We start from the raw sequence: 22705 nt of genomic DNA, 5'->3' as shown, positions 1-22705 counted from the left end.
GTTATGCAGAGTTAGATAAGCTGATAATTGGATGAGTGTACAGAAGCCAAAAGCCAAATAGTTAAGTGATACAATTACGTAGCAAGAACTTAGATGAATGTCCGCATGATGATAATAGCTCGTTACGTTTATTAAGTGTGCCTAGTGATGGTCTGTAAATAATAAAGAATTTCTCCCATAAGCATAAGTTACACTTGTTGGAGATAGTGTTGTATGCTTTAGCATGTCTTAGAGTCTTCCATGATATTGTGTAGTTGGTATTATTGTCCTTTAGTGACCATATATATTTACATGTACTTAATTCAGTAGAGTTTCTCTTAGATGGGTGGTTGAAAGAAGGTATATATATATATATATATATATATATATATATATATATATATATATATATATATACGTTGCCAGTGACGAGTGTATACGCTCAGTCCTTCACAGTATCATGCCAGAAACAGAACACTAGCGCAAATGCCTGCAAATCACAAACATTCACATGCCCCAAACATATAATGGGTTTGCAGAGGAAGCGAATATCTGAATGAATTAATTTTATATGACAATGTTTGACTGTAAACAAGGATTTGTTTGCTGTGTAGGTAAGAAAATGGTAAGGTGTCCGGTAGGAGGTGTAATGGTTTTGTTGCGGATGTAGGAATGTAATGGATGGTCAAATGGATTGGAGATGCAATATGAGTATTTTAAACAGCAAATACCTAAAAACATATTTAGGCTTCCACAGAGTTGGCCACTTGAGTTAACATGCTTGCTCGAACAAGGATGCTTAAAACTCAATTTACAAACGAATCGATTTAAATCAAATCTCTGGTGTCTTTTATTTATGGTAGAATTGACTCGGTGCATCCTATCCGTAAGAATCGATTTAAATCGATTCGTTACTGTCAGCAATCTTGACTAACTTGAATTAACTCAACTTTCCATTTTCCAGTAAGCAAAAGACTTGAGTCAATGTTTTTTATTATTGCTCTCAGTATCTCTATGAATGGTAGTGTTTTGCTGCATTGACAAAAGATTTATTATGGACAGTGATATCCTATTAAACCAACTAGTTAATCGTAATTGCAGTTCAGTAATGTAAGCTGCATGCATTCAATGTTTTCTTAAACATCGATTCTGCTATGCTAACCTCGATATGCTTTATTTGTCGATAATATGTAATATTATTATTTATGTATGACGCAGCATGTATTTAGTCATGGGGGTATCATCAAGCGTCCCATAGATTGAGGATGACCCAAGCAACTTTTATAAAACTTATATTTTGTAAATTTAACCACAAAGCGCATTAAAAAACCACCCTATGATAAATAATAAAACAAAACTGCAACAGTCAATGTTTAATGTATTTCTAAACTTATTTTGCGGAGGGTTAACTAACAACATTTGAGTGGGTAGGCAACTTCTATTCAGAGCAAAAGCTGACCAGGCTAGCTAGTGGACAGGTGGTGAATTGATAGATAATAGATTTTGCCTAAAGAACTGAATTGAATCGGTTCATTAAAAGTTAGGATAGCTAAAGACTTCAGGATGGAGTTGTAGTGTTTTGCTTACTGAATAGAAATAAATTGATTCTTACCTGATACAAAAAATTGGGAATGGAATTGCTAATTTTTTGAGGAGAACTGAATTGAATCGAGTCATGTTTTAAAGTCTTAAAATATCTCCGACTTTTCAGCATTAAGGGTACTTAGACGCTAGTCGTAACTGTCCATATCAGGCAACATAACTCCAAAGTATAATTGTGAATCCGTTGTAATTTTTCTTTTTCCGTTTTCGATACAAAGGAATACCAGCTCAGAGCTGCATATGACAAAATTGACAATATACGATTGCAATAAAAGAGTGATAGGCCTTTTCGCCTTACACCTATAATGTTAGTAGTAAAAAACAGAGGATATAACTATATACCTACTTTTGAAAATATGACCTCAGCAGACAAAAGACAAAGACAAACTAGACAACGAACCATAACTCTGTAATCCAACATTTAACTTAAACGTAAAAACTAAAATAGGAAAAATATTTCTGACTTTGATGAACAAATGCTTTCGAAAAATAGGAATAGGAGCGTCTACTGTACACATATACTAGCTAAATGCTTCGCATTGCCCGAGTAATAAAAGACTTTACACAGAAAAATAATTTTTATTTAACATATAACACTGTTTACAGTTATCATTCTAACTTTCGTATACAACGTTTGCCATTCTAACTTTCAAACTTCATATTATGAGAAAAATGTTTTGCGAAGTTGCAATAAACTAGGACAAACAGTAAAAAAAATTTAAATTTAAACTTCATATCATGAGGAAAAGTGTTTTGTGCAGGTCAAACAAAAAAATAAAAAAAAGACTATAAAAAGGTTTAGATGTAAATGTGAAGTAGTTAGCTAGTAATAGCTAAATTAAGTTGGTTTTGCTACGATTTCAATAAAATATGATTGGGTAATGATACAATTAATACAAACTGAGAAAAAAATTCCTGAATATGCTGAATTAATAATAAAAAAATGTGCATAGAAAAATGTGTGTATAAAAAGTTACTGGTTCAGCAGAAGATATCTGTCAAAACTTTGAATACAACGATACTGGTATCTCTCGATACTGGCACAAATGTAAAAAAAGATATCAACTGTCTTTGTTTGACCAAATGGAAAGAGAATGTAGAAGCTATTCCTACTTGAAATAATACAATCGCCCGCGTAAAACGTATTAGCCTCTACCAATTTAGCAATTGAACCTTACAAAAAAATTGAAATAAAAACTCACGAAAACACGAAAAAGCATCGTATTTCAGAGAGTTAATAGAAATCATAAAGTTTCAATTAATACGTCAATTAGCATGTGAAATCAGAAAAAAGGGTGTAGGCCTACACATCTGTATATAGTAAGAGCTATAAATAGTCAACTCATGGTTAAACAGTTGGATTACAAACCTGCGGTTGTAATCTTCATGAGTTTAAATTCAGCAGGATGCGAGAATTCAATTTCAAGATTTTAATAGCTATAGTCAGACACACACACACACACACGCACCCATACACACACACATACATATACACGCATACACACACACACACACACACACACACACACACACACACACACACGCACGCACGCACGCACGCACGCACGCACGCACGCACGCACGCACGCACGCACGCACGCACGCACGCACGCACGCACGCACGCACGCACGCACGCACGCACACACGCACGCACACACACACACACGCACACACCCATACACACGCATACACACACACACGCACACACCCATACACACGCATACACACACGCACGCACACACACACGCACGCATACAAGCGCATACACACGCACACAGACTCACGCACACACACATATACATATATAAAAACATACACACATACAAACTTTGAGATTTATATACACATATATATACATTTTATATATATATTTCTCAAAGAATGTCTGTCATTTCGGCTATAGATATAACTATAGCCCACGCTGATTATTTTACCAATGCGGATATGCATTACGATGTCCCTGTTGAGAAATATTTTTCATAAGGTTCAATTGCTATATCTGTGGTCAAGGCTAATTCTTCTCACTCAGGCACTTATATTGAAATATTTTGAAACCTGAGTATATGCAACTCGATGCTTCTTTGTCTTTTATTCCTCAGGGCAAATTTGTTTGGCCAAAGAAATCAAAAGTAATTTATCTCGAACTTGGAATTTGGCGATTAGTGTACCTATTATATACGTTGTTAAAATATACATACCACTGAACTCGCCATGACAAGTTATTCATATCCATTGTTTGGTATATCTTGTATCTGTTATAATAAACACGATTCGCTAACGAAAATGATAAAATCTCTGTTAAAAGTTTGAAGTTTACTAAAATATATACTAAAATTTTCTTCATGGGTTTAGTAAATGAAATCCATTTAAGTTAAATTCAGCGTTTAAGTTTCACGTCTGTCTCAAATGTAAGAACTCTCCACGTAGTACACTGTAATGTTATATCTTGTAGACCATAACCACAAATTGCACTAAAGGCATTGAAGGTACCTATAGTTACTAAGGCTAACACAGTATTTTGGTACTATCTTTAATAATGAAGATTTTTACCAGGAGGTGAATGCATTAGATGACGACTACGGGTTTCTATACCACTCTATGTACGTTTATAGCCCACGATATTCTCGCTTGCCAATTTTCACATGCTAAAACTGAAACAAACTGAAATCATATAATTGTATATCAAATAATCTTTGATTTTAATCGTAGCAAAATACAATGTAGAATATATTTAGCCATTACTTACTAATGAGTTCATATTTACATTTAAACTCCTCTACATTGTCATTTTTCTCTCTCATTCTTTCAATAAAACACCTCTTTCACAGTGATGAAATTTTAAACTTACAGTTGTTTGAAAACCTTTACAGCTGTTTAATTTATTTTTAATTTTGTTGTCGTGAAAAAAAACGTTTTCCTCATGCTATGAAGTTTGAAAGTTGCAGTTGTTTGACAAAGTCTGAAAACCTTTCCAGTTGCTCTTATTTTCTCTCCTAACTTGTTTCCACTTCACCAAACATTCTTCTCATGATATAGCTAGCATACTAGGTCACACAGTGTAGTTAGCATACTAGGTCACACAGTGTAGTTACCATAAAATAAAATAATAGTGCGCATAGTTACTACATCAATTAAAATACTCACGCTTCAAGGGCTTACAAAAATACTATTGGTTTGTACTAGCTTATTAGTTACTAGAAATGTTAAAGATCACCACTAGTGCAGCAAAGATTAGGCTGGCTTCTGATATGGCTCCTATTATAGTGAAGATTTAGTCTAGCTTAAGTTACTAGCTTAGGTTCCTCAGAATCAGTAGATAATTATTTTACTACTCACGCAATGTAGGGCATTCACATAGTTTTTTCTATATTGCAATTATTAACTATATTAATATATTGACTTTAGGAGCTATTATGCTATTTAATTGCCTAAAGCTATCACAGGCACCAATTAAGTTGAAGGAAGAAACTATAAATTATTTTTCAATAACAGGTATAAAAATTATACACATATTGATGAATTCTCACTTATGAATGCTGGTAGAATGACAAAGAAGTTATATGAATATTTAAATACAGGCACAAACAGATGTATTTGCTTTAATTATTTTTGGATATTTTTGACTTCATATTTTTTGCCTCAAAAAGATAAAGTTGTGTTAAAAACTTTTATTAAAAATTTTAACACAACTTTTGAAAATTATAACTAAAAATTACAATTGTAATAGTTGGTTTGTAAAGATACAGTAAATCAAATAAGTTCTCACAAGTATTCGACCACTTTGTTGAGTCATATGAGAAAAGTTGGAATAAAATAGTCCATAGTCTGATATTATATTTGATCAAAGTTTACAGCCGTTGAGGCCTTTCCTGCTTCATATCTTTCTTAACCAGGGCTGTTAAACTTAGTTGTTATTTTAAAAGTCAAATATTTCTTCTTTAGTTTATTTCCACCCAGATCTACACAGCCATTAAAGATGAACTTACACTATTTCTTTGTAGGTTCTATTAGAAAATGTTGGTATTTTTTATTATTTACATTCGTTTTTGATGTTTGAGGTGATCTGCTTGCCAAGATTTTTCAAGATTAAAATTGATAACACTTGATTGCAATGAAAATGCCAAAAAATGGGCCAAATAATGTCATTAGCTGTTATTGTTGCGAGGAGTGATATCGGCTGTTGTGTCCAAGTGAAGCATTATGTCTCTATTTTGTTGATCTCTTTGCGATTATAGGCGTCATATATATATATATATATATATATATATATATATATATATATATATATATACATATATATATATATATATATAGATATATATATATATATAAATATATATATATATATATATATACATATATATATATATACATGTATATATATATATATGTTTTTCTCTGGGGTCACTGAGGACCCAAGAGAAAAACATCAATCTTGAAGAAAGATAAGTAACATTAACCTATTCCAACACTCTAATTATTTATAGATATGCAGATATATATGTATATATGTGTATACGTAAATTTCTGTATGTATATAAAACAATGTTTATTTAGTTTAGCCCTTCAAATTTCGAGTTAGTTTGCATTACCAATCTGCTTAGTTGGACAAAGAACAATCAATTTAGTTCACAATTGATAACAGTGCAATTTACCTTTTTATGATTGGCAAATTATATTGTCATACAAATTGATAACTCAGTCTCTAATCTTTAATTCTTGTAAATAAAAGGTGACTGCAAAACTACAACAAGACATTCTGCCAATTAGTATTGCCAAAAGTTCCTAAAAATACAACAGTTTGAACTTATTTAATAGCATTTACTAAAATTCTTCTAAAAAGATTTTGTTTGAAGTTATTAAATTGCTGACACTATTTTATTTAGAGCAAACGACGCAGGTGAGAGGCATTTTCTCTGAATAGGGTGGACAGAATGCACCCATGCTACATTTGATAAATGAGAAATAAAACAATGAGCCGTCAGTGTCTCGCTCTTGCCCAAGTATTCCCTCTGGGTTCCCATCGACACACTCAAATGTGGATGAATGAGGGTGCTCAGTTCTCTCTGACATCAGATATCCTAAAATAACAAAATCATGGCTACCAGTAAACCAGTGGTGATCCCGACCTGATTCATAGGTTGCTGAGAGATTTTCAGACACATTTTCAGACAGACATTCAGCGATAGATGTGGAAAAAGATATGCAGATGAAAAAGGTGGAGGGCAGACAAACATCTAGGTTGACATACATACAGATAGAAGAGCAGGTGGAGGGTAGACAGACATTAAGGTTGACATGCATACATACAGAGGAACAGGTGGAGGGTAGACAGACATTAAGGTTGATAGGCATACATACAGAGGAACAGGTAGAGAATAGACTGACATTAAGGTTGACATGCATACGTACAGAGGAACATGTAAGGGGTAGACAGACATTAAGGTTGACATGCATACATACAGAGGAACATTTAGCTTTTTGTCGCCTTAGTCATTTCGTTTTTATGACTGTATAATGTATAACTGACTATAATGTATATATGACTGTATAATGTATAACTGACTATAACGTATATATGACTGTATGATATATAACTGACTTTAATGTATATATGACTGTATAATGTATAACTGACTATAATGTATATATGACTGTATAATGTATAACTGACTATAATGTATATATGACTGTATAATGTATAACTGACTTTAATGTATATATGACTGCATAATGTATAACTGACTATAATGTATATATGACTGTATAATGTATAACTGACTATAACGTATATATGACTGTATAATATATAACTGACTTTAATGTATATATGACTGTATAATGTATAACTGACTATAATGTATATATGACTGTATAATGTATAACTGACTATAATGTATATATGACTGTATAATGTATAACTGACTATAATGTGTATATGACTGTATAATGTATAAAAGCTGCACAGTATACAATAACTACATTGCTGTCTCAGGATACGATTACCCTGGTATATGATTTTTTCACCTTACAAAATTGAGCCTGATGATTTTTTCACTTCACCATACAAGTCTTATGTGTTACGAATTCAACAAAATCTTCCCCCGAGTTCAAATTACGTACCCCAAAATAACAGACACCGAAATGCTATTTGCCGTAAATATTTTCACAATGCCTGAAAGAGACACGATGACCAATTTTCTCAGTTCACCGAATCTTGTTTGTAAAACAGTAATACTTCCTCTTTGAAACCAGTAGCAAAGTTGAAGTTGTAATCCCTTTAAACATAAGGTCAGACAATTTCCCTTAACCTGCTTATAAAAATTCATTTCATTACAAAAATAGCATCTTTCAGGCTTTTTTGTCGAATTACATGCACATATAAGTTAAAAAAGGTTTTAAACAGGCCTGCTAACAAGTCCAGCTATAGCTATTAAAATTTTTGATTTAAAATACTACATTATGCTGGACTTCAACTCACGAAGATTGCGAACGCAGATTGATAATTCAACGCTTTAACCACGAGACCACAGAAGCTCAAACAATTGGTCCTTATTTATACATAACGTATACATCGTTTTCCATTTTTTTACTGTAAGGTAATACCGAGCAGAAATTACGATCTGTATTTACGACATCACGGGCGGAGGAGATCAAAGAGAACAAAAGGAAGGAGAGGTTTCCGATGGAAGGAAATCGGCTGGAGAGAGGGGAGGACTGGAGGCAACGACGAGAGTGGGATTATTCTGGGCGAGGTTCACGGAGGAGGAGCAACTGACGTACGGATAATCAAGTAAGATCATATAGCTTCATATGGTGTCAGAATATATCGAACCTACAGGCGTAATCGTGTAAGACGTTGCTGTTTGTGTAACAGTATTTTACAACGGCGAGCTCGACAAGGCACAGATTCTTCGGAAGCTGTTGTGTTGAGGCAAAAGGATCGGATATTTGCTGAGATATCGCAGGAGTAGGCGTACTTTGTGTGGAGCAAAATTTTGCTACCCTGACTCTTAAAGACAATATAGTGAATTATACTGTCACTTTCATATTTTGGTGTTATCTAATTTGTTCCCTGTTAATCACGATCCATCATATTTTCTTGATTGTGGTGTGCTGCCAGTAAAACAGTATAAAGTATGTCTGCTAGTGGTGAAACCAAGCCTGAAAAGTTTGTAAAGCCTTTGGATTTTTCCTCAGGCAACCTGGCTACCGCTTGGAAAGTTTTTAAAGAGCAGTTTAATTAATATATATGTGATTGTGAAGAAACTAAGAGAGCTCACTGTAGATGAACAGATCGGTCACATGCTTATGGCTATGGGTAGTGACTCGGTACCAGTATACAATCAGTTCACCTTCGTGCCATCTGACGACGACAAAAAGAAAACCCTGGCCAACTGCATCAAATTTTTTGATGCATATTTTGAGCCTAGCAAAAATTTTATTTTTGAGCGCTCTGTGTTTAATAAGATGACTCAGCAACCTGGCCAATCTCTTCACCAGTTTATAGTTAAACTCCAAGTCCAGAGTGAGAATTGCGACTATGGCGATATGCGAGATGACTTGGTAAGGGATAAAATAGTGGTGGGAGTGCGTGACATCGAGCTTCGCAAGTACCTGATTGACGTGCCTGATCTCACACTCAGGTTATGCATTCAAAAGTCGAAGCAATATGTATCAAATCAGGAGCATGTAGCTGTGATGACGTCTACGTCTGGTGCTCTGGGTCCCCGTAAAGAAGAGTATGCTGGGAAGGTAGACTCGGTACAGCGATATAAACCCTAATCGTCTAAACAAATGACTGACACTGAGGAAAACAAGAGCAGTAATGCAAAGGACCAGCCATGCTCAAAATGTGGAAAGTGGAAGCATTTTGGTGGTCGTTGCCCGGCAGAAAAGTCAAGCTGCAACAAATGCAAGAAAAAAGGTCACTGGGCAAAAATGTGCAAAGGAGCCCAGCAAGTATCTGCACTGGAGGAGAATGACGATGGAGTAGACAGTTTGTTTTTAAGAAGTGACCAATGGCTAAGCCGCATAAACTACATTGACACAATTGACACCATCTCGGAAACAGAAAATGCCTGGTACGTAGAGTTACCGATAAACTCAAAAAATGTGAGATTCAAAGTAGACTCGGGTGCTGCAGTTTCGGCTATACAAGTTATTGTCTGCGATGCTCTTGGGTTGAAACTGACACCTACTACTCGTGAATTGTTCGGCGCGGGAAACACTAAGCTTACAGTACCTGGAGTGGCTATCGTAGAACTATCTCATAAAGGAACACACCAAAAAGAGAGGGTTTACGTTGTTGAAGGGCTTGCTAGTCTCCTGTAAGGCAAACCGGCCATCAAACAGCTGGGCATTTTCAAAGTGTCTGTAATCGCGGAAGGTTCTTCAACAGGTTGGAAAGAGGTTTTTCCGTCATTGTTCTCAGGCTTAGGTACCATGAGATCCAGAGTTCATATTCAGCTGAAAGATGAGAGAACTCCTTTTGCTCAATCAACTCACAGAAAAATAGCTGCAGCCCGGCGCCGGCCTTTACAAAAAGAGCTCCACCGGATAGAGAGGATTGGAGTTATCCAGAGGATAGATGAGCCCACAGACTGGTGCGATCCTTATATTGTTGTGCCCAAGATAGATGGGAAGATCAGAGTATGCATAGATTTTACCCGCCTGAATAAAGCAGTAAAAAGGGCTTACAACTCACTTCCAGCCACTGATGAGACAATAGCAAGTCTGGGTAACTCACGAGTGTTCTCGAAATTATATGCAAACAGCGGGGTACTGGCAGCTTCGGTTGGATGAAAGTTCGCAAAAACTGACTACTTTTATCACACCGTTTGGTAGGTTTTTCTGCAAGCGTTTACCATTTGGCATTTCATCGGCTCCCGAAATATTTCAAAGGGAGATGCAGAAGGCTCTGGAGGGCATTGAAGGTGTGTTGTGTCAAATGGATGACATCTTAATCCATACGGAGACTGAGGATGAACACATCAGTAAGGTGAAAGAAGTCTTATCACGTCTGGCTTCTGCAGGCATTACTCTAAATGAAGAAAAGTGTGAGTTCTCTCGGACTCATATCACTTTTTTGGGTCATGTAATAGACGAATCAGGGATACATGCAGATCCAGGAAAAGTATCAGCCGTACAAGATTTTCCTATCCCAAAAAACAGGAAAGACTTAAAGAGATTCCTTAGTATGGTCAAATATCTTGGTAAGTTTATGTCTACCCTAGCAGATGACACTATCAAGATGAGGTCTCTCCTCAAGCTAAAAGATAACGATTGGTATCGGACAGCTGAAATGACCGAAGAGTTTGAGGTGCTGAAGCAAAAAATCTCCTCTTTCCCGGTGCTAGTCCCATTTGATATGGAAGTCGCAGCTTAGCTTTCCACTGACGCTTCCTCCTATGGTTTAGGAGCAGCGATTTTCCAAAAAACTGCTGATGGCTTTAAGCCTATAGCATTGGCGTCGCGAGCCTTTACGGACACAGAAATGTGGTATGCCCAAATATATAAAGAGGCTCTGGCCATGTGTTGGGCAGCTAAAAAGTTCTACTACTATCTAGCTGGCCGCGACCTCAAAATCGAAACTGACCACTAACCTCTGGTATCGATTATGGCCGAGAAAGAACTGTTCAAACTCCCCATTCGTGTTCAGAGATTTCGTTTGCGCATGATGCGGTTTTCGTATGATGGCACATACATCCCTGGAGAGAAGTTGATAGTTGCCGACGCTTTGAGCAGAGCCCCAGCAGGAACAGAAAAAGTGTCAGAGCCGGAGCCTTTACTCATTCAGGAATTGAATCAAAATTGCCCTCTCAACAGACCCCACAGCTAATCAATTAATGAGGTATATTCATGAGTGTTGGCCAAACTACCGTGATCTGCCTCAATATCTGAAAAAATACAATTCGTTCAAAGAGGAATTGACTGTTGTTGGAGGATTGCTGTTTTATTACAACAGATTGTATATTCCCTTGTGTGAATGAGAGAGGGTCCTGCAGGACATTCATAGTGGGCATCTGGGGGAAAACCGCTGCCTCAGATGAGCCCAGAGTGTGATTTGGTGGCCAGGGATGAATATTTGGTTATTAGTGACTATTATAGCCAGTTCATGATTGCTGAAAGGTTTCTCTGAGCCACAGCTGCAGAGATGTGCAGAACTGTCAACAAGGTCATATGTACATTAGGGGTACCTCACATCATTGTAACAGACAACGGTCCACAGTTCATTTCTGAAAACTTCGCTCAACTAATGAAGAAATGGAACATTATTCATCGAACCAGTTCTCCTAGAAACCCCCAAGCAAATGGTCATTCAGAAAGAGTGGTGCAAACATTCAAGAAGCTTGTGGCAAAAAATGTTGAGATTGAATAAGCTATTATGTGCTATAATGACAGTCCTTTGCAGAATGGCTATACCCCTGCCCAGCTGCTCATGGGAAGAGGGTTGAATTCAATGGGCTATCTCGTCAACAATCCAGTAGATGTCAAGAAGTTTTGCGCTTATGAAGCTGACTACAGAGGTAGGCAGGCTCATACTTTCAATCAACGGCACAGGGCGGTTGAACGGGACTAAGTGCATGTCGAAACTCGGGTGGTTCTCAACAACCCCTCAGCCAAACCGTTGAAAGCTGTTGTGATGGCGTCCTCTGACAGGAAAGTTGCGTTGAAGACTGACAATGAAGCCATGCTGCGCAGGAACAGAAAACTAGTGCAGGTCGATAAACCCGTTGAGTCGTCCCCATCTGATGAGAGATGTATATCAAGAGAAGACAGCTCTCATCCTACACTGAACACTAGAAATGAAGCAAACACCAGTCAGGTAACCATGTTACTTAGGAGAGAGAACTCGACAGAGACCGGACCTCGGCAGTCACCTGTGCCGGATGCACCTGCTTCCGCACCTCTGCAGTTACAGACTCCTCAAGTGAATAGGACCGTTGAGCGGTCACCTCTCTCAAAAAGCGGTTGTTCTCTGCAGGCACTGACTGCGGCTCCCACTAAAAATAGGGTAAGGGATCAACCGGTCTCAGCCTTCAATCTCAGCCAGCACTCATCCCCGCTAATACTCATTGTCAGAGTGTACAGACCCATCAGACACGGGTCGGGAGAGTTGTAAAACCTCCAGATAAACTCAACCTGTAATGGGTTATTCTTTGTTTTGTAAATATTGTCTGTCTCTATACTCACTGACTTTCATGTGGTTAACATTGTTATTCTACTAATTTCGAGTTTTGTTTTCCCCCCATGATGTGGCGACGTCTTTAAAGATTTGCATAAATCTTGAGGGGAAGGTGTAAGGTAACGCCGAACAGGAATTACGATCTGTATTTACGACATCACGGGCGGAGGATATCAAGGACAAAAGAAGGAAGGGGAGGTTTCCGGTGGAAGGAGATCGGCTGGAGAGAGGGGAGGACCGGAGGCTACGGCGAGAGCGAGATTATTCTGGGCGCGGTTCATGGAGAAAGAGCAACTGACGTACAGATAATCAAATACGATCATATAGCTTCATACATACCAAAACAACGTAATAATTTAGCTTTATGAAACGCCATTTTTTTTGTCCTCGCTGTATTAGGGCTAATTTGTTTTCGGCAAAATGATATCAAAAATAGACTCTCTCGATATTAGAATTTGGTAATTAAATTTTATTAACTCTATGAAACATGATGCATTTTTTGTGTTTTTGTGAACCTCTATTTCCGGCTTTTCGGAAGGTTCAATTGCTAAATCGCTGTCAAGGTTAGTACTTTTCACGCGGAAAATTGTATTATCTTGAGTAGGAAGGCCTCTAAAATTTAGATTCTCTCACCTTCGATCAGACAAAGACACAATATCTCATATTTACATATTGTCGTATCAGTATCGTCGTATTAAAATTTTGATGGATGGCTGCCGGTGGAACAGTACTTTTTTATACATACATTTCTATGCAAGAATTGTTATTATTAATTCAACATATTCAGAATTTGTATTTTGTTTTCTCAGTTCGTATTAATTATATCATTACCGAATCATCTCTTATTGTAATCATAACACAACAGACTCAGTTTAGCTATTACTTGCTAAATATTTCACTTTTACATCTAAACCCTTTATAGTCGTTTTTATAAAATTTATTTGACCTGCATGAAACATTTTCCTCATGATATGAAGTTTAAAAGTTGTTTGACAAAGTTTGAAAACCTTTACAGTTGTTTTTAGTTAGAATGGCAAATGTTGTTATATGTTAAATACAAATCAATTTTCTGTCCACAAAATTTTTCATCACCCGGGCAACCTGGATTGTACAGCTAGGTGTATTAGCTCACACATCTTTTTTTCTAAACTTAACCAAATAGTACTTCGTAATTAATTTCACATTTTACAACAAACATTCGTAAGATTACTGTAAGATTTATCATGTAAGATTACAAGTATCAGTTATTCCTCACTCTCTTATATTTACATACATTTACCTACTTTGAGAACTATATATATAGATATATAGATTTACATTATTTTATTACATTTATAAACTTCTGATAACTTTTGAAGTTTATAATGTAAGTTTTTAAAATTTGTTTCATCGCCGTTCTTATTTCAACTTGCATTCTTTTAAGCACAATTTGAGTATCGTGTTTGAAGTTTAAACATTATTCATATTTCGATCACTGTTATTATTACTTGGTTAGTTTCCAATCTTTATTATTAATATTAATTTTTTATTCAACCATTTTTGGCAGACATTGTTCTACTAAAGTTTCAACTACAAAATACTACCATATTCTGCCATATTTTGTAGTATCGTCGTATTCAAAGTTTTGATGGATAGCCTCTGGTGGAACAGTAACTTTTTTATACCCACACATTTCCATGCAAGAATTATTATTATTAATTCAACATATGTAGGAATTTTATTTTTTCTCAGTTCGTATTAATTTTATCATTACTGTATCATCTTTTATTGTAATTGTAGCAAAACTGACTTAATTTTGCTATTACTTGCTGATTATTTTACATTTACATCTAAACCCTTTAATAATTGTTTTACTTTTTAAAATTTATTTCACCAAAACAAAATTTTTTTCTCATGATATGAAATTTGAAAGTTACAGTTGTTTGACAGAGTTTGAAAACCTTTACAGTTGTTTTTATTTTTTCTAAAATTATTTCAACTACACAAAACACTTTTCTCATGGTATGTAGTTTGAAAGTTAGAATGGTAAATGTTGTTATATATGATAAATACAAATAAATGTTCTGTGCAAAGGCTTTTTTATTACCCAGGCAATGCCGGGTAGTACAGCTATTACATGTATATATATATATATATATATATATATATATATATATATATATATATATGGAGAATGTTGGAAGGCGTAATACTATGGAAAATCTATCCATGCATATTAACAGTAACAGCAGTAAGATTAACTACTACAGCCGGAGGCTGTGAGATGCGCATTATAAGATGCGTATCTACTGGTATGGTCACTGTGTTTAATCTATACTATCCAGGTAAATAGTCAATATTTTGAAGATTTGTGTTGTGTCTGGTAAATAGAGTGTGAGACTTACTATCACTGAACCTGCTGTGGTTATAGTGCAGTTAGGGTCGTACTACAATACATCCCACACTAAAGCACATTTACAAACCACATTTGGCAACTCCAAAATGGAAACTACAAATTTGTTGGAGAAAAACAGCGGAGGTCAGCAGGTCAAATCAGCTGCTGACTGTAAAAGTAGTAGTCTTTGCAAAAACCTATTCATGATGAACTTGAACAAAAATTTATAAACTTCATCAAAAAATGTTGACATATTTTTATCATTTGCGATTGTTTTTGATGTTTGAGGGGATCTGATTTCCAGAATGTTTCAAAAATAAAATCAACAAAACTTGATTGCAGTTAAAACACTTAGAAGAAAAATGTGTTTAAAAAACGGTTGTTGTGTTGCTTGTAGTTGTGTTTTCTGTTTTTCCCTCGTGTTATGACACTAGCTGTTAAGTTCAAGCTGCAGAGTTACGCGTCTCTATTGACATATTGACTTTTATTGACTTATATTGACATATTGACATATTGACTTATATTGACATATTGACATATTGACAAATTGACATATTGACTTCTATTGACATATTGACATATTGACTTATATTGACATATTGAAATATTGACATATTGACATATTGACATATATTGACGTATTGACGTATTGACATATTGACATATATTGACATATTGACATATTGACATATTGACATATTGACATATTGACATATTGACATATTGACATATTGACATATTGACATATTGACATATTGACATATTGACATATTGACATATTGACTTATATTGACATATTGACATATTGACATATTGACTTATATTGACATATTGACATATTGACATATTGACTTATATTGACATATTGACATATTGACATATATTGACATATTGACATATTGACATATTGACATATTGACATATTGACATATTGACATATTGACATATTGACATATTGACTTATATTGACATATTGAAATATTGACATATTGACTTATATTGACATATTGACATATTGACATATTGACTTATATTGACATATTGACATATTGACATATTGACATATTGACATATTGACATATTGACATATTGACATATTGACATATTGACATATTGACATATTGACATATTGACATATTGACATATTGACATATTGACATATTGACATATTGACATATTGACATATTGACATATTGACTTATATTGACATATTGAAATATTGACATATACAATGTATTTTATTTTGTATTTGCTTTTGATTGTTAAAATAAAACTTCTAATATAGCTTCAACTATGTTTCAAATATAGTTGAAGATGTTGAAATGTACATTCCAAAAGGTTTAAAATAATTTAAAGATGGGTTGGCTAAAAATTGTCTAACTTTTCCCTCTAAATGCTGTGCAAACATATGAGGACCCGGTGTCTATGAAACCATATATTTAAGACTTATAAACAATATGCATGGCTACTGACATCACTTTTGGAGAAATCTGGACATTTCTTTATTTCTGCGTGTTTTAAAGGTTGACTTGCAACAAAATTCGCATTACAGTTATTTGGTATCAAAAGATTCACCATGTCTTACCCTGCTGTGTTGTAGGTGCAAAATATGTGGAAATGTGATTACAAGCTCTTGAAAGCTCAAAAACAAACAGTTAATCACGGCCATCACGGAAACGCCGTAGATTGGAATCCCTTTCCAAAACGGCTCAAATGGGATGTAGTTGAACGAGATGGCTTCTGTTTACACTTTTATGCAACCTCATGCGTTGAAATATTTTCATAAATATACTTCACGCATTCAATAAAACTATGTCGATTATTCTTACGCGTCTATTTCATCCTCATTGCAATACTGTCACTTTGAGCGCTGATATCGCAAAACCTACAGTGAAAATTCATTTAATTTTTTAACCTTAGCTCAAAAGAGTGCATATCATCCTCTGATAAACAGGAGGAGCCTGTTGGTCACCTGCGATTGTCGAAAAATGCTGCAAAAATTGTTCGCGCTACTGGGGAGGAAGTCTGGATCAAATGATCAGATTACGACTACATGATTAGACCAGGCTGAAACAAAACTGTAAAGTAGCGAGCATCTATATTTGATACGGGCTTTCCGGTATAACCCGAAGTGTTTGTCATAAACTAGTGCTACGAGACATTTCATATTGAGCCTTTTATTGGCCTTTATATTCACGTGATAACATCACGTGTCAAAACAATAACCACAAAGCTTGAGTACGTCATCAAAATAAAAAGATTCCAAACTACGGCGTTTTCGTGATTTCAGCGATTAACTGTTCATTTTTGAGCTGTTAAAAGCTTGTAATCACATTTCCACATATTTTGCACCTACAACACAGCAGACTAAGACATGGTGAACCTTTTGATACCAAATAACTGTGATGTGAATTTTGTTGCAAGAAAACCTTTAAAGGAGACTAAGCTTTGTTGATTTTAATCTTGAAACATCCTGGCAGTCAGATCTTCTCAAACATCAAAACGATTGCAAATGATTAAAACATACCGATACTCTCTGATAAAATCTACTAAAATGTTGCACAAGTTCACCGTTAAGTACTAGAAACGGTAGACTACCCTCCCTTACTTTAAAGTAAAATGTATACCAGAAATAGCCAAGTGTTGCATTTTTGACTCCTCAAAATGAAAAGCTTGTCTCCATAGCTGTAGATTTTAAACACTGCAGTAGAATACTACATTCACATGCAATTACTCTCAGAAGATTATCAAAAAGGAAATATTACGCTGACTTCCTGTAGACTAGTTTGCAGTGCTTGAGTTCTATGGTGGAATTGTGACACTGCAGGGAAATACGCTGCATATCACTGCTTGGTAAAACAATAATTTACTGTGCGTAGAGAGCAAAGAAAACAAAGTATATTTGGTGTTGATGGTTAACAAACCTTCATATTCTTTTGTCCATCCCTTGTAGCAGTTTCGTTTGCCTGGCACCACCATTACACTGGGTCTCCCTGTAGTATAGCATCTGGCACAAGGTGCGTCTTGGTTAACCACTGAATTAGGGAACACTCCATAAGTGTATGTCTGATATTCAACGCCTGACAGGAATGAACCGACCCATGTGCCGTCAGAAAAGGGTGTGATGCCTTTGTTAAACTCAGGTTGTTGTGGTAGACACTGGTAGTTGACTCCACCACCTGACTGAGACCATTGGGAGCTGCTTGAAACTCCTACAAGGTAGAATTTTAGAACCCACCTTAGAATATATAGCCTTAAAATATATAGCTTTAGAATATATGGCCTTAGAATATATAGCCTTAGAATATATAGCCTTAGAATATATAGCCTTAGAATATATAGCCTTAGAATATATAGCCTTAGAACACATAGCTTCAGAAAATATAGCCTTAGAATATATAGCCTTAGAATATGTAGTCTTAGAATATATAGCCTTAGAATATATAGTCTTAGAATATATAGCCTTAGAACATATAGCCTTAGAATATATAGCCTCAGAATATATAGCCTTAGAATATATAGCCTTAGAATATATAGCCTTAGAATATATAGCCTTAGAATATATAGCCTTAGAATATATAGCTTTAGAATATATAGCTTTAGAATATATAGCCTTAGAATATTTAGCCTTAGAATATATAGCCTTAGAATATATAGCCTTACAATATATAGCCTTAGAATATATAGCCTCAGAATATGTAGCCTTAGAATATTTAGCCTTAGAATATATAGCCTTAGAGTATATAGCCTTATAATATATAGCCTTAGAATATATAGCCTTAAAATACATAGCCTTAGAATATATAGCCTTAGAATATATAGCCTTAGAATATATAGCCTTAGAATATATAGCCTTAGAATATATAGCCTTAGAATATATAGCCTTAGAATATATAGCCTTAGAATATATAATTTTAGAATATATAGCCTTAAAATACATAGCCTTAGAATATATAGCCTTAGAATATATAGCCTTAGAATATATAGCCTTAGAATATATAGCCTTAGAATATATAGCCTTGGAATATATAGCCTTATAATATATAGCCTTAGAATATATAGCCTTAGAATATATAGCCTCAGAATATATAGCCTTAGAATATATAGCCTTAGAATATGTAGCCTTAGAATATATAGCCTCAGAATATATAGCCTTAGAATATATAGCCTTAGAATATATAGCCTTAGAATATTTAGCCTTAGAATATATAGCCTTAGAATATATAGCCTTAGAATATATAGCCTTAGAATATATAGCCTTAGAATATTTAGCCTTAGAATATATAGCCTTAGAATATATAGCCTTACAATATATAGCCTTAGAATATATAGCCTCAGAATATGTAGCCTTAGAATATTTAGCCTTAGAATATATAGCCTTAGAATATATAGCCTTATAATATATAGCCTTAGAATATATAGCCTTAAAATACATAGCCTTAGAATATATAGCCTTAAAATATATAGCCTTAGAATATATAGCCTTAGAATATATAGCCTTAGAATATATAGCCTTAGAATATATAGCCTTAGAATATATAGCCTTAGAATATATAATTTTAGAATATATAGCCTTAAAATACATAACCTTAGAATATATAGCCTTAGAATATATAGCTTTAGAATATGTAGCCTTAGAATATACAGTATAGCCTTAGAATATATAGCCTTACAATAAATAACCTTAGAATATATAATTTTAGAATATATAGCCTTAAAATGCATAGCCTTAGAATATATAGCCTTAGAATATATAGCCTTAGAATATTTAGCCTTAGAATATATATCCTTAGAATATATAGCCTTAGAATATATAGCCTTAGAATATATAGCCTTAGAATATATAGCCTTAGAATATATAGCCTTAGAATATATAATTTTAGAATATATAGCCTTAAAATACATAACCTTAGAATATATAGCCTTAGAATATATAGCTTTAGAATATGTAGCCTTAGAATATACAGTATAGCCTTAGAATATATAGCCTTACAATAAATAACCTTAGAATATATAATTTTAGAATATATAGCCTTAAAATGCATAGCCTTAGAATATATAGCCTTAGAATATATAGCCTTAGAATATTTAGCCTTACAATATATAGTCTGAGAATATATAGCCTTAGAATATATAGCCTTAGCTCATATAAATAATAGATAAACACTAATGCTCTATTATCTTATAATTGTTCAATAGTTGACGATGCTAAATGCATGTCCATCTACGACTTCTTATTATAAACAAGTTCATTGCTGATTATTTCCTGAATTCAGCTTTGAAGTTTATCACTGAAATTCTAAATTTTAATTGAAATAATATTGGCTCAATTCAGCTTTTCAACACTTAAATAGAATACCACATATAATTAAAGAGAACAAATGCGTACATTATGTAAGCTCTTACAATTTAGCATGAGAACTGGAAAACCTTTGTAAACTAAAAGAGGAAAGGGTGGCTGGAAGACATGCCCTTATTAAAACAGTCATGAACTTTGTAGCAATCCGAAATAGGCAGTCAACTTGCTGAGTAAACATGACACCATTAAATACATGTATGTTATCACATAATCAAGGTTACTGCAGGTCCATACTGTTATAAACTTATCAGCCATTAAGACTGCGTGCATGGCTATCAGTTCTGCCTAGGCTTAATAATCATGCTGCAAGTCCTGGTCTTCTTGGAGACAAATGATTATTGGTGTCTCTTTCGCTAAGCAACAAGGGATGACAACCCAAACTTATCTAAACTACAGGCATACGAGTACAGCTTCAGCAAATACTCAACTCCCCGAGCTGCGCTAAATCCAAAATGAACCAACAACGTTGGGAACATTTCCCTTATTTGTAAATCTGTTCACACCTATTTATTTACTGATACACCAAAATATATTTAAAAAAAATTTAGGATATTTTAGAGACGTTCGTCCTATTGCTTTAAACAGCTCAATCTTTAGTTCAAGGTTTAGCACTTTGTCCACACGCATTTGCAAACATTTTAAAAATTTATTTCTTTGGCTACTGTTTTCAAAAACATTCTATGAAAAGGAATTGGTATCTTAAGAACTAATAACAACACTAAACATAAATACAAAAATATAAATATACAAATATTTATACTTATAAATATTTGCAGATTGTATCTGTATTTTACCTGCATACAGCAATTGAGAATCATTTCCACAAAATGTTCTTCCCCATCTGGTGTATACAGCACCTCCTATTGTTTGAGGTGGTGCAGCAACTCCAGGAGGACCCATTGGTCCACGAGGTCCAGCAGGTCCAGGTGGCCCAGATAATCCTGGTAATCCGTCAGCGCCATCTATGCCCGGTAATCCATTCTGCCCTATGATAGAAAAGTAAAACCCATAATGTGTGTCTCCAACATCCAACTCTGAATGCAATTCAAAATAATATCGTATGAACAGGTCAGACTCGCTGGGTAAAACAAAGAAATAACTGACCATCCTTGCCATCAGCTCCTTTGAACCTTGAGAGGTCACCTGCAACAAATGGAGTGTGAATAATATTGGAAGAATTTTAATAAGACCAAGCGTGATGGTAAACAATGCCACAATATACACTTACTTCAGACCTGTTGAACACTCATAGTAAGTCACAGATGCATCCCATAAGCCTATTTTACCCTTTACCATATGCTGAAACTACATGTACTAGACAGTTGTTCAATATTTACTACAGACTACTACACACTCAGTATACGGTTACTACATACTATATACTTGCCGGATACACTCCCTAGACACTTGATACGCACTCAGGATACACTGACTACACACTGAACACAAATTCAATATACACTTACTGCACACTTCATACACACACTGAGCTGTTAAACACCTTACAAACTTTATATATACATGCCGACCACTTTGCGTACGTTTCTCGTATTTTCTATATAATAGTTATTAGTATTGAATGCTGAAATTCTATATACTTGAAACCTGTTAAACCACCCAGACAACCATTATTTACTCTTTATATAGCGTAATTAAAAAGTAAACATTGTTGTACATGCAGACGCCCGAAAACTGCTAGACTTACCAAAGGGCAAGCTGCTTATCACTTCCCGTTTGCTAACTTGGTGGTCTTTTCCTTCCTTTTCCATGTTCTGTTTCATCAACTGTGAAAGAGAACTTTAGATTTTATGTGATTCAACACTTGGTAAACTTCAAATTGTCTATTAGTAAAACCAGCATGATAAACTCTATCAGGTGTTCATAACTGACTTTGTTTGACCTTCAATATAATCCAAATATCAAAATAAATAATAGTACATTGCCATTTTCAGGTAGCGCATTTTATCACTTTCTGAATTTTTAGAACAGCACAGGAGAGTAACAAAAAGAGATTTCACTTTACCATACTCCAGATACACTTACCAGCTCTGATAGTCTGACTACAGCTTTATTCAACTCCTCTATTTGTTTCTCCATTACTGTAAACTTTTTTTCACCTTCCTCCAGTTTTAAAATCACATTTTCAAGCGCTGACTGAGTATCTCCTACCAGAGTGCTGCCAGAACAACACACGAGAGTAAC

At 34.8% G+C, this 22705-nt stretch overlaps 1 protein-coding gene across 1 annotated transcript; it reads right to left on the bottom strand.

Moving 5' to 3' along the window:
• Window positions 1–6271: 6271 nt before the first annotated feature.
• LOC137388666 (short-chain collagen C4-like) lies at window positions 6272–22705 on the bottom strand. The gene is made up of 6 exons (XM_068075130.1): window positions 22547–22705; window positions 22209–22287; window positions 21608–21646; window positions 21298–21489; window positions 18069–18356; window positions 6272–6663 (listed from the first exon to the last, which is right to left on the bottom strand). Exons 1-6 carry the CDS (start codon window positions 22598–22600, stop codon window positions 6461–6463), a joined length of 855 nt encoding a protein of 284 aa, XP_067931231.1. The 5' UTR covers window positions 22601–22705; the 3' UTR covers window positions 6272–6460.

Source organism: Watersipora subatra, chromosome 2 (genome assembly GCF_963576615.1).
Source record: "Watersipora subatra chromosome 2, tzWatSuba1.1, whole genome shotgun sequence".
In the NCBI taxonomy this organism is placed as follows: domain Eukaryota; kingdom Metazoa; phylum Bryozoa; class Gymnolaemata; order Cheilostomatida; family Watersiporidae; genus Watersipora; species Watersipora subatra.
This window is presented reverse-complemented; position numbering and strand designations above follow the sequence as displayed.